Below are 13162 nucleotides of genomic sequence, written 5' to 3'. Positions count from 1 at the left end.
TCTCTGGGAGGAGGAAAAAATCTTCTCCAAGCCCAGGAACATGCGCCAGTCCCCCTCCAAAGCGCTTCCCCAGCCGCCCGCGCTGGAGCCCCGGCTCATGGACTACAAGTCCCGGCAGGCCCCGCGCCGCGGCGCAGGCTAGGCGGGCGTCCCTTCGCGAGCCCGGCCGAGCCCGGGGGCCCAGTTAACCATTGTCTGGCCAACAGGGGTGGGGCGGGCGGTACGGCGGGCATGCTCATTGGTCGGACGGTGCGTCCGTCGCGCCCCGCGCCCACCCCCGTGCAGGCCCGGCCCCGCACGCCCGCGCCCGGGCCGCCTGGCGCCCCGCCCGCGCCTCAGGACCGGCGGGGCCGCGCGGCGCATCCTGCGGGCGGCGGCGGCGGCGGGCGCGGCGCCGGCAGCCGGGCGCAAGATGATGAAGTTTCGGTTCCGGCGGCAGGGCGCCGACCCGCAGCGCGAGAAGCTCAAGCAGGAGCTTTTCGCCTTCAACAAGGTGCGGCTGCGGCGCGGGCGCGGGCTCGGGCGGGAGGGGGCGGGCCGGGGGCCCGGGCTGGGGACCCGGGGTCGGAGCCACGTCGGGCCCCGGGGGGCGGGGGCTGGCATGCAGCGCGGCGCGGGGCGGGGGCTGGGCCGGGCCGCGCACCCCCTCGGCGGGCCCAGCTCTGGGTCGGACTCTGGGTGGGTCTGGGTCTCCGGCCGACTTTACGTGTCTGCTCCCGAGTCTCTGCGGGCCGCTCTGGCCCTGGGTCTGCCAGTCTCTGTGTGTCTGGGTCTTTCTGTCTCTGAGACTCTTTGCCTGTCTCTGGGTCTCTGCTCCTCTTTCTCCGTCGCTGACCGGCTCCCTCGCCCCAGTTGTGCCTGTGTGTGTGGTGGGGGTGTCTCTGCCTCTGCCCCTTCCTATCTTTGCCTGTCTCGCTTTATCTCTCTGCCTCTCATTTCTCTTTCTGCCTCTGAGTCTCTGAGTCTTTGCCTGTCTCTCCCTGCGTGTCTCTCTCTGTTTCTGTGGAGTCTCTCGATCTCTTCTCTGTCGCTCACTCTCTGTCTCTTTATCCTTTTTCTTTGGGGCTCCTTTGCGTCCCTGCTCGGCCCTTGGGACAGCCCTGGGTCCCGGTTTGTTTTGTGCTTTGGCACCCAGGAGGGCGAGAGAGTTAGTGGAGGTGAGGCAGCTGTGGGGGGTGCGGCTGGAAATCCCTTCAAGGAGCCTCTCCTTCCTTCCCCCACTGCTCCAGGCTCTTCCTTGCCCTGCTCTCCCCTGCCCTGCCCGGGGCCCCGCGTCCAGGGGACATGCCTGGCTGTGTACTACACTGCCCTTCACATCGTGAGGCCTCAGTTTCCCTAGCTGTGAAATGAGGCTACTTTTCTCCTTACTGTGGGCCGTGGCTCCCTCTGCCACATGGGCCAGCTGTCCTGCTGCTCCGCACCAAGGTGGATTGAGGTGGAGGCTTTTCCTTCCTTTCCCCAAGTGGGACACTAGGGGCCAGGGAAAGGGGCCGCCTCAGCCCCGGCCTCCCTATGCACTGATGTGAGAGCAGGGCCTCAGCCTGCTCCTGGCTCACTCCTCTGGGGGCGTTGGTTTTGTCCTCATTCTTACCCCAGAGCCCACTGATCGCAGAGCCTCTCAGTGCTCTTCGAAATTAGAGTTATCTTCAAAATACAGGTGAGAAAATTGAGGTTCTGAGAGGGGTGACGGTTTGCCCAGGGTCAGAGTGAGCTGCACCAATATCTTTCTCGAGTTCCTGTGTCAGTGGGGTTGGATTTTAGCCTTGAGGGGCAGGGATTTTTCCAAGGGGCTGCTGTGGTCCTGGGCCAGTGTTGTGCCAGGTGCCCTGGGTTGCCTTGAGGAGACCCTTGTCTTGGAGGAGGCTCTGGGATGGTTGGACCTGGAGTAGCAGAGGCACTGGGATGTCTCAGGGTTTCCCTGCCTAGGTCTGCAGTGGTTGCGGGTGAGAGCTGCCAGGACCTTCACAGGGTGGCTGAGAACCTGCCAGGAACCTGAGAGGGGGCCCAGAGGGGAAGCTGGTGCTCAGTGGTCCCCAGATGGTGCCTGTTTTCTGTGCTGGGGAGGCTATGAGAATTAGGTGAGAGGAGAATGGCCCTTCAGGGACAGGCAGCAACAGGCACAGGGCTAAATGTCACTTTTTTTTTGAGACGGGGTCTCACTCTCACCCAGGCTGAAGTGCAGTGGCATAGTCACAGCCCACTGCAGCCTCAACCTCCCTGGCTCAGGTGATCCTCCCACCTCAGCCTCCTGAGTAGCTGGGGCTACAGGCTCATGTCACCATGCCCGGCTAGTTTTTGTGTTTTTTGTAGAGGCTGGGTTTCACCATGTTGCCGAGGCTGGTCTCGAACTCCTGGGCTCAAGCTATGTATCCATCCATGTTGGCTTCCCAAAGTGCTAGGATTACAGGCATGAGCTACCATGCCTGGCCTAAATGTCGTTTCTTCAGCCAGTAAATTGGGGTGTGTAGTGGGGACTGGAGACAGATGGAAATGAAGCTCAGCCCACTCTGTCTAGCCTTGGGGTGGTGGAAAGTAAGGGCCCTCCACTGAGGATGAAGTGTGGGCAGCAGTGGTGGAAAGTGGGGTAGTCTTGGGGAAGGGACTTAGTCACCTAAGTGGGTCATAGGGGATCGCTAGGGAATAGGCCCCTGATTCCTGAGTTTGGGGGGTGGGAGACAGGTCAGGAGTGAGCAGGGACTTTGGACTCCGAGTCTTGGGTTCAAATCCAAGTCCAGCCCACATGCCGCCTGTGGAGTGTGCCTTCTCTGTTAATACTGAGCCCCACTGTGTGTGAGGTCTCCAAGGTTCTGGGAACAACAGTAGTTATCAAAAAGGACAAATATGTCTTAACTCATGCAGCTGATACACTAATGCAGGAGACAGTGAAAAGCCAAAACAAAACAAAAAAATAGACAGTAGTTGGGATGTTAGCCAGTGCTGTGGATCAAATAAAGCAGGGCGAGGGGGTGGGAGGTGTGGCCAGGGCGGCAGTTGCAGCCAGGGTGGCTTAGGGAGGCTTCTCTGAGGAGATGACTCCTGAGCGACAGGAAGTGCTGGAGGAAGTGCATGCCAGGCAGAGGGGCAGTAGGTGCAAAGGCCCTGAGGCACAAGCCTCCCTTAGCTGGGAACCCCAGGAGGATCCTGAGCAGGGGAGGGACAAGGATCTGGCTGTGGCTTTCATAGGATCCCTCTGGCTTCTGTGTGGGAACAGACTGTAGTGAGCACCAATCCAGGTGGGTGACAGTGGGGCCTGGAGCAGGGAGGGGGGTGACTTCTGTGTGTTTTGAAACTGAGTTGATGGGGCTCAGAAATGGGCTGGGCGTCGGGTATGAGGGAAGCCGATGCTGGACAGTGCATGTAACCTCCTTTCCTCTTCTGTAAAGAGGGAAGGCTGCGGGGATTTGTGATGCAGTGTCCTGTCTGTGGACCCTGGTTGTAGCAAGGGACTGGCTAGACAAGGTCAGGTGCAGCAAGGGTGTGGCATTATTGGTGGGAGAGAGAAGCCCCAGCCAAATGCCCAACTCTGTCCTTAGTTGGGCTTACTGTCCCCAGGGCCCTTGTGAGAGACGGAGGCTTGGAGAGTACTGTGACTTGCCCAAGGCCAGACAGCTAGGCCATGACCAAACCAGCTGCCCAGAGGGCTCAGTCCCCACCTGGATGGGTGGAGACAGGCAGGGAGGGAGGCTGGGGTTACAGGCTGGGAACTGGGGTTTCTTACAAATGTGCGTCTTCCTGAGGCAGTGGGTCAGGAATTACCAGTGGTAAAAGTAAAAAATAAATAAATAACAAGAACAACAAAATAAAAGGAGTTACCATTGGCCCACATGGGTGTCCTGTATTGGTGTTCAGGATGGGGCTGGAGCTCAGCTGTGCAGGCTTCCCAGGGAGGGCACAGCCAGGCCAAAGACAGGAAACCGGTACAGAAGGGCCTGCGCTGTGAAAGGGGCAGGGGAGCGGGTGGGAAGCTGTTCCATTGACACTCTGGGCACACAAACCCTCTTAACACCATCTCCGCCGCTGATGGGCATGCGAGTCATGTTGCCTAGCTGTTGGCAGGTGGGGAGGTGGGAAGATGCCTTCAGGGTCCAGGCAGAAAGCTGCCCCTCTCTGGGTCTCCATCTCCCTCTGTCTGGGAGGAGTCAAAAGCCTCTGCCTAGCTGATCCTGGGTGTTGTCCCTTGACCTCTGACCTCCACTCAGGCCCGTGTTTGGGGAGTGTCATGGACATCAAGTGGGACTCCTCAAGCTTTAGTCTGTGCCTCTAAGAATGGGGTGCGGAGCCCTTCACGGAGCAAGTGGGGCCTCGTCAGTGCCTGCATCTGTGTGAGCCTTGCTTCACCTGTTTGTTGCTAGAGCCTCCATGCAGTGGGGTCCACTTGAGCCCGTGTGCATTGAGGGGCACGGGGGCTTAGCAAGGGGTGGGCCTCTGTGGGCCATGCACACGGTAGAGTCATGGCGGAGCCCAGGGGTTTAGCCACCTCCCCACCAACTGGAGGCATGATAACCCATTTCACAGTTGAGGGTGCTAAGGCACAGAGCAAGTAGATCTGCCTCCTACCCGCAGTGTGTCAGCTGCAGACCCTGGAGGCTGCCTTGGGGTGGGCCTCAGGGTGGGCCACGGCAGAGGTGCCTGGGAGTGCTTACCCCCAACAGCCCTCCCCTCCTCACAGACGGTGGAGCATGGCTTTCCCAATCAGCCCAGCGCCCTGGCCTTCGACCCCGAACTTCGCATCATGGCCATTGGTACCAGGTCTGGGGCTGTCAAGATGTATCCTTTGCAGGCTAGGTGTTCAGGTCTGTTCAGGACCACCTGCCTGTAGTTCCTGTGTTCTGGGGTCCCGGTTTTGGCAGCGTCCAGCTCGAGAGTAGAACAGAGGTGCTCTGCTGGGCAGTAGTGGGGGCTTCTGTGGGCGCTACAGTAAGTGCTGGGATCTTGGTGGAGGTTGGCATGGCTTCTGTACCTGAGACGACTGTGCAGAGATGATGGGGTCCTTTTGCTGAGAGACGGGTGGTCAATTTGCAGTAGCACAGCTGTCCCTTGCTACATGTCAGCCAGCCAGTTACCTAGGCGACCCCACCATCGTCCCAGCAACTCTGGGGAGGCCAGGCAGGGGGGCTGGGCTGTGATACCAGTGGAGGGTGGCAGGTGGGCTGGGGCCCTGGTGAGCCAATGCACACACGTGTGAATGTGAAGACACGTGTTCAGCCAAGGGGGCTGGGGGCAGTGCCAGGCTCAGCATGGTGAGTGCAGCACGGCCCCCACCTGGATCCTGGCTGCTGCACAATGGGCTGTGTGAGCCACACAAAGCGGGCATTTTCCCTGCAGGCCCAGGGTGGGGGTGGGGGGCAGGCCGGCAGCTCAGTGTCTCCTTGCTGGCCCTGGAGAGTCCCACCCCAACTGCTCTTGGGGAAGCCGAGGTGCCAGGGTCTGGCTGATGGCGACTTGGTGAGGGGTGCTGACCCCTACCCCTCCTGTGTGGCCCTCTGAGTTTCAGTATCCTGGTTTCGGACATCAGTTCCCAGAAAATGTGTCAATGCCGGGAAAGGGGAGGATGTGGGATGGGGGTCTCCTCACCCCAGGGCTGGGGGCACTGGCCAGGCAGGGGTAGGAGTCTGAGCCTGTGGTTTGTGAGCTCTTTGCCTACTCTGGGGAGTGTGGATGGGCTGAGATGTCCCCTTCTCTCCCATGGCCCCAGCAGCACCTGTGGGTGAGTAGGGCAGTACTCTGGGCCCAACATGCCCCACTGCCTGGCCTGCTGCTCCCACTCCTGTGGGTGCTGCGCTGCCGTCCGCACATGTATCCCTGCAGCCTTCAGGTGTCCCTCCTGTGTTGGAGTCTCCTGTGCTCTTGTCCTCAGGCTCAAAAAGAACCTGAAGTGCAGATGAGGAGACTGAGCCTCAGAAAGGAGGCTGGAGCCCGGGGTCCTCTTCCCTTCTTCCCCTGACCACCACTGCCTGGAGCCCCTCGGGTTGGGAAACTGAGGCTGGAGAGGGCCAGCCCTGGTCACTAGAAGCTGCCCCTCCCCCTGTCAGACCGGCCCCATCTCCTTGACGACCCTGGTTCCCGCCCAGCTGCTCCTGTCCCCTCTTTTGTCCCTTCTTCAGAGTTTCTCGCCAGGCTCCTGTAGGGAATCCCAGCTCAAGCTCCAGGCAACGGCTCCTGTGTTGTCACCGGGGCAACGTTGCTGTCTCCTCCCTGCACCCTCTGTCCTGGGGCCCTTTCAGGCCCTGCTGTCCACCATCAGCCCTGGAGTTGCTGGGACTGAGGCCCTGACACTGGGCACTTCAAGCAGGTCACCCACCCCCTCCGAGTCTCTGTGTGCTCATCTGTTAAATGGGCAGGCTGGGGTCTCTCCTCCCTCAAGGTGGCAGTTGTTGGCTGCCTGCCTTGGAGGGAGGTGGGTTTTTTTTGTTGTTGTTGTGTTTCTGAGACGGAGTCTCACTCTTTATCGCCCAGGCTGGAGTGCAGTGGCACAATTTCGGCTCACTGCAGCCTTTGCCTCCTGGGGTCAAGCAATTCTCTGCCTCAGCCTCCCAAATAGCTGGGATTACAGGCACCTGCCAACATGCCCGGCTAATTTTTGCATTTTTAATAGAGACAAGGTTTCACCATCTTGGCCAGGCTGGTCCTCAACTCCTGACCTTGTGATCCACCCGCCTCGGCCTCCCAAAGTGCTGAGATTACAGGAGTGAGCCACTGCGCCCAGCGGAGGTGGGTTTTCTTATCCATGGCTGAAGTTTGGCCTGAAGCTATGGGAAAAGGCAGTCTGGACTCTCTTGCTCCCTGGCTTTCTTGTCCAGGCCTTGCACCTCTGGCCTGCCTGATCCCATCTGGCAAGGCGCAGCTCCCAGAGCCCATAGAAACGTGGGGCTGAAGTGGAGCGGAGCCCCAGCCTCTCGCTAGGCTGAGGCCAAGCCTGCTGGGTGTGTTTATTCTCACTGGATCTGCAACAGCCCTGTAAGGTGGGCGTCACTGGCCCAGTTTACAGGAAGTGAAGGTCCTATAGCAGCACCCAACTTGCAGGAGTGAGTGGAGCCTGCACACTGATCTTGGGGATACTGTAGGGGTGAAGGGTGGGAGCTTTAGGGAGGGGGCCTCCATTCTTCACGGAGGCCTCCTGGATGGGCAGGCCCATGCCGGGGTCCACTGGAATAGTCCGGGTTAAGGAGGAGCCTTGGGTGTCTCCCTCGCCGTGGTTTGCTGGTCCATGCCTGTTTCCACCTTGACCTGCCACCCTCAGCTATGGTGCACCTGGCGTGGAGTTCACAGGCCTGCACCGGGATGCAGCCACCGTCACACAGATGCACTTCTTGCCTGGCCAGGTGAGCCTCTGCTTCCCACTGGCCAGCTCCCTGTGGCCCTCATATCTACTCACCCCCCTAGGCCAGACTAGTTTTCATCTCTGCTCACACACCAGGGCCGCCTCCTGACCCTGCTTGATGACAGCAGCCTGCATCTCTGGGAGATTGTCCACCATAATGGCTGTGCCCACCTGGAAGAGGCACTCAGCTTCCAGCTGCCCAGCCGGCCCGGCTTTGATGGTGCCAGGTACTAGAGAACTTGGCTGGGGCCAGCCACTGGGCAGGGAGGATCTGGGGGAGTCTGTGGGAACCTGCTGTGCAAAGGCAGCATAGAGACAGGCAGCTGCCAGTGGGGGCTGTGGTTCAGGGCAGGATGCTTTGAGCTAGGCCTGGGTCCCAGGCTGTGGCTATTGGACCCTGCTTTACTGAGGTATACTCTGTGAACTTTTCAGGTTAAATGGGAGGTTTGGGTTGAGTCCAATATGAGCAGGTAATTAACATTGTGAGCAGCAGGAGGTACATGCATTATATGCCAAACTCCTAGGACCTGAGGCCTGGCACTATACTTACTGCAATGATGGGAGTGTCTAGGGGTTTGGGGCAGGGCCTAAGCCAGTTAGTAACAGCGAGGGTTCCCTGGCCCCTCCAGTTGTGGGTGGGTGACAGGCTGTTCTGTGCACAGGTGAAAGGGCAGGGTTGAGGGCAAGGAGGGTCCCACGGGCTGTGCTTGGTAAGGTTCTGGCAGCATGCCCAAGCTGGGTGAGAGTATGGGGAGTCTCTCCCCCCAGCCCTGCCTGAAATAGCTGGAAAAGGGGAGTCCTAACCCAGGGATGGATTCCTGATGCCTCCCAGCTTCTGCAGATGAGGGTATCTGGGGCCCTCTTGTGAAGTCAGGAGATGTCTGAGGGCTGGCAGCGGGATTCCTAGGAGGGACTCAGCGGGGAGATCCTGGTCCTGGCTTGGGCAATGCTGTGGTTACTGCTGTCCTCTCCTGGTGGGTGGGAGGAGCTGGGAGCCCAGTCTGCAAGACCTGGGGAACCTATTTTTATCTGTCTCCCTGCTGACATCCTCATGAATAATTGAGCAGGCTGATTATGACGCAATGTCTTCCTGGGGTGGCTCTGTAAGTAGGCCCTAGTGAGTGCTGTGGGGCCAGTAATGAGTTATCAGCAGTGGCCCAGCTCCTCACACCCCACCTCAGCAGGTGGATGGGCTTGCACCCTCACTCTCTTTCCCTTGTTCCCTGCAGTGCTCCGCTCAGCCTTATCCGAGTCACAGTGGTCCTGCTGGTGGCTGCCGGCGACATAGCAGCCCTGGGCACTGAGGGCAGCAGTGTCTTCTTCCTGGATGTTACTACCCTGACCCTGCTCGAGGGGCAGACGCTTGCCCCAGGCGAGGTTCTGCGCAGGTGAGAGGCCGGTGCGCTTCCCAGCACACACTGTGTGCCCAGGAGGTTCTACTGGCTCACCTGCCTTTCTCCACAGCGTGCCAGATGACTACCGCTGTGGGAAGGCGCTGGGCCCCGTGGAGTCACTCCAGGGACACCTGCGGGACCCCATGAAGATTCTCATTGGCTACAGCCGGGGCCTGCTGGTCATCTGGAACCAGGCCTCGCAGTGTGTGGACCACGTCTTCCTGGGGAACCAGGTATGTGGGTGAGGCCTGTGTCCCCTCAGCCTGGGCCCCTTGTGCATGCCCACCATGGCTCATGCCTGCCTGCCTGCCCCTGCCTGCCCACAGCAGCTGGAGAGCCTATGCTGGGGGCGTGATAGCAGCACTGTGGTCAGCTCACACAGTGATGGCAGCTACGCTGTCTGGTCTGTGGATGCCGGCAGCTCCCCAACGCTGCAGCCCACGGTAGCCACCACACCTTACGGTGAGTGCTGGGGAGGCCTTGGCCAGAGGGTGGTGATGGGAGGGGGCACCACTGAGCCAAGCCAAACTGGCTGAGGAGTGACTCCCCCGAGGGGGTGGTCTGGTGGCAGTGTGCCTCCCGCCGACTTCCCGGGGAGGCAGGAGGCAGCTGCAAGGTAGAGAGCAGTGGAGGGCAGAGCAGGAATGGCAGAATTGCTAAGAACCACCAGTGAGTCTGGTCTGACGCTGTCCCACCCCTCAGGCCCCTTTCCCTGCAAGGCCATTAACAAGATTCTGTGGCGGACCTGTGAGTCTGGGTAGGTCAGGGGAGCGGGTGTCCGACGTGAGCTGGGTCTGGCTAGGGGGCTGGAAGGGTGGGCTCTTCCTGGGTTGTACATTATGTGCTCGGGACCCAAGTGGTTCATGGCTCACACAACTGTCTATGCACACAGGGGCCACTTTATCATCTTCAGCGGTGGCATGCCCCGTGCCAGCTATGGTGACCGCCACTGTGTAAGTGTGCTTCGAGCCGAGACATTGGTGACGCTGGACTTCACCTCCCGCATCATCGACTTCTTCACAGTGCACAGCACACAGCCTGAGGATGGTGTGTGCCCTGCCGTACCCTACCCTTTCCCAGTCCCACCTGGCGCCCTCTGCCACCTATAACTGTGCTCACCCCATACCTGCTCTGTCCAACAGAATTTGATGACCCCCAGGCCCTGGCTGTACTGCTGGAAGAGGAGCTGGTGGTGCTGGACCTGCAGACTCCTGGCTGGCCAGCTGTGCCTGCCCCATACCTGGCCCCACTGCACTCATCTGCAATCACTTGCTCGGCCCACGTGGCCAATGTGCCCACCAAGCTGTGGGCCCGCATTGTGAGCGCTGGCGAGCAGCAGAGCCCCCAGCCTGTCTCCAGTGCCTTGGTGTGTGCGGGGATCGGGGGATCTTACAGGGTGGGGTCTTGAGGAGGGGGAGAGTGTTTCACTTCTAAGCCTGGAGGTCAGAATGTGCCATGCTCGGGGTGAAAGGGAGAAGATGTTTGTCCTAACCTTGTGCACACATCTCTGCCACCCCCTCCCAGAGCTGGCCCATCACTGGGGGCCGAAACCTGGCCCAGGAGCCATCGCAGCGAGGGTTGCTGCTGACCGGGTAGGTGTGCGTGCTTATGTGGGTGAGTGGGCTCCTTGCTGTTGGGGGAGAACCCATCCTGGGCCTGGTGGGTGCAGAGGTACCAGGAGACTCAGGCCTGGCCCCTGGTGGGACCAGGTAGTTCCTCCTCGCCCAAGGTGGATTGGAATGAAACCTCTCTGGACCTTGCTTCAAGGTGCTGCCCTGATCTGCCTTTTGGCCTGGAACTGAGCTCTACCAAACTCCAGGGCTCCACCCGCCCAGCCTGCCTGCCCTGGGACTGGAAAATCTGGGCTGGCCCACGCTGAGCTGCCCAGGGAAGGTGCCAGAGAGCCCAGCCTGGGCCTGGCGGGCGCTGACGTGCCCGGTGACTCAGGCCTTAAATTCCTGCCCTGCCCCCACTCCCACCTGTGCTGGGACCCTCAGGCCTGTGACTCCGGTGTGCCCTTCCCTGCTGAAGAGCTTGCTGTGGCCTTCAGGGCTGCCGGAGTGAGTCTTAACCACCCCACAGTCACACACCTCTCACACCCGCCTCCCAGTCACACACCTCTCACACCCGCCCTCCAGTCACACACCTCACACACCCGCCCCCCAGTCACACACCTCTCACACCCGCCCCCCAGTCACACACCTCTCACATCCGCCCCCAAGTCACACACCTCTCACACCCGCCCCAGTCACCCACCTCTCATACCCGGCCCAGTCACACACCTCACACGTGCCCCCCAGTCACACACCTCTCACACCCGCCCCCCAGTCACACACCTCTCACAACCCACCCGCCCCCCAGTCACACACCTCTCACACCCCCCCAGTCACACAACCCCTCACACACCCCCCCCCAGTCACACACCTCTCACGCACCCGCCCCAGTCACCCACCTCCTCACACCCGCCCCCAGTCACCCACCTCACACACCCCGGCCAATCAACACACCCTCACAACCCACCGCCCCCCTCACACACCTCACACGCCCCCCACCCACCCGCCCCCCAGTCACACACCTCTCACAACACCACCCCGCCCCCCCTTCCACACACCTCTCACACCCCCCCCACAGTCACACACCTCTCACACCCGCCCCATCACACACCTCACACACCCGCCCCCCAGTCACACACCTCTCACACCCGCCCGTCCACACCTCACACACCCTCCCCCCAGTCACACACCTCTCACACCCCCCCCAGTCACACACCTCACACACCCCCCCCTCCAGTCACACACCTCTCACACCTGCCCTCCAGTCACACACCTAACACACCCACCCCAGTCACACACCTCCCACCCCGCCCCCAGTCACACAACACCTCTCACACCCCCCCCTCAGTCACACACCTCTCACCCCCCCCACAGTCACACACCTCTCACACTCGCCCTCCAATCACACACCTCACACACCCGCCCCAGTCACACACCTCACACACCCGCCCCAGTCACACACCTCACACACCCCCCCCCAGTCCACACCTCTCACACCCGCCCGTCACACACCTCACAACCCGCCCCCCAGTCACACACCTCACACCCGCCCCACAGTCACACACCTCTCACACCCGCCCCCCAGTCACACACCTCTCACACCCGCCCCAGTCACACACCTCACACACCCGCCCCCCAGTCACACACCTCTCACACCCGCCCGTCACACACCTCACACACCCTCCCCCCAGTCACACACCTCTCACACCCCCCCCAGTCACACACCTCACACACCCACCCTCCAGTCCACACCTCTCACACCTGCCCTCCAGTCACACACCTAACACACCCACCCCCACACACCTCACACCCGCCCCCCAGTCACACACCTCTCACACCCGCCCCCAGTCACACACCTCTCACACGTGCCCCCCAGTCACACACCTCTCACACCCGCCCCCCAGTCACACACCTCTCACACACCCCCCCCCAGTCACACACCTCTCACACCCGCCCCAGTCACACACCTCACACACCCGCCCCCCCAGTCACACACCTCTCACACCCGCCCCAGTCACCCCCTCTCACACCCGCCCCAGTCACCCACCTCTCACACCCGGCCCAATCACACACCTCACACCCGCCCCCCAGTCACACACTCACACCCGCCCCCCACAACACACACCTCTCACACCCGCCCCCCAGTCACACACCTCTCACACCCGCCCCCCAGTCACACACCTCTCACACCCGCCCCAGTCACACACCTCACACACCCGCCCCCCAGTCACACACCTCTCACACCCGCCCCAATCACACACCTCACACCCGCCCCCCAGTCACACACCTCACACCCGCCCCCCAGTCACACACCTCTCACACCCGCCCCCCAGTCACACACCTCTCACACCCCCCCAGTCACACACCTCACACACCCCCCCCCAGTCACACACCTCTCACACCCGCCCCCGTCACACACCTCACACCTCCCCCCGTCACACACCTCTCAACACCCGCACACCTCCACACCCGCCCCCCAGTCACACACCTCACACACCCACCCTCCAGTCACACACCTCTCACACCTCCCCCAGTCACACACCTAACACACCCCCCCCAGTCACACACCTCACACCCGCCCCCCAGTCACACACCTCTCACACCCGCCCCTCAGTCACACACCTCTCACACCCGCCCCACAGTCACACACCTCTCACACTCGCCCTCCAATCACACACCTCACACACCCCCCGTCACACACCTCACACACCCGCCCCAGTCACACACCTCACACACCCGCCCCCCAGTCACACACCTCTCACACCCGCCCCAGTCACACACCTCACACCCGCCCCCAGTCACACACCTCACACCCGCCCCATCACACACACTCTCACCCCGCCCCCCAGTCACACACTCTCACACCCGCCCCAGTCACACACACCTCACCACCC

At 61.2% G+C, this 13162-nt stretch overlaps 1 protein-coding gene across 3 annotated transcripts in view; it reads left to right on the top strand.

The window, feature by feature from the left end:
* Positions 1-298: 298 nt before the first annotated feature.
* Positions 299-13162, top strand: part of LLGL1 (LLGL scribble cell polarity complex component 1) — a 23282-nt gene continuing 10418 nt past the window's right edge. For 2 of the 3 annotated variants that reach the window (XM_033196414.1, XM_033196422.1), the window contains exons 1-11: positions 299-493; positions 4670-4767; positions 7241-7322; positions 7418-7548; positions 8551-8709; positions 8786-8948; positions 9042-9177; positions 9418-9472; positions 9608-9762; positions 9858-10081; positions 10240-10307. In XM_033196414.1, the coding sequence (XP_033052305.1) occupies positions 413-493; positions 4670-4767; positions 7241-7322; positions 7418-7548; positions 8551-8709; positions 8786-8948; positions 9042-9177; positions 9418-9472; positions 9608-9762; positions 9858-10081; positions 10240-10307 (1352 nt within the window). In that variant the 5' untranslated portion in view covers positions 299-412. The remainder of the gene's footprint in view (positions 494-4669; positions 4768-7240; positions 7323-7417; positions 7549-8550; positions 8710-8785; positions 8949-9041; positions 9178-9417; positions 9473-9607; positions 9763-9857; positions 10082-10239; positions 10308-13162) is intronic. The other variant, XM_033196404.1, reaches the window with a different exon arrangement.

This window comes from Trachypithecus francoisi, unplaced genomic scaffold (assembly GCF_009764315.1).
Source record: "Trachypithecus francoisi isolate TF-2019V2 unplaced genomic scaffold, Tfra_2.0 Contig01665, whole genome shotgun sequence".
In the NCBI taxonomy this organism is placed as follows: domain Eukaryota; kingdom Metazoa; phylum Chordata; class Mammalia; order Primates; family Cercopithecidae; genus Trachypithecus; species Trachypithecus francoisi.
This window is presented reverse-complemented; position numbering and strand designations above follow the sequence as displayed.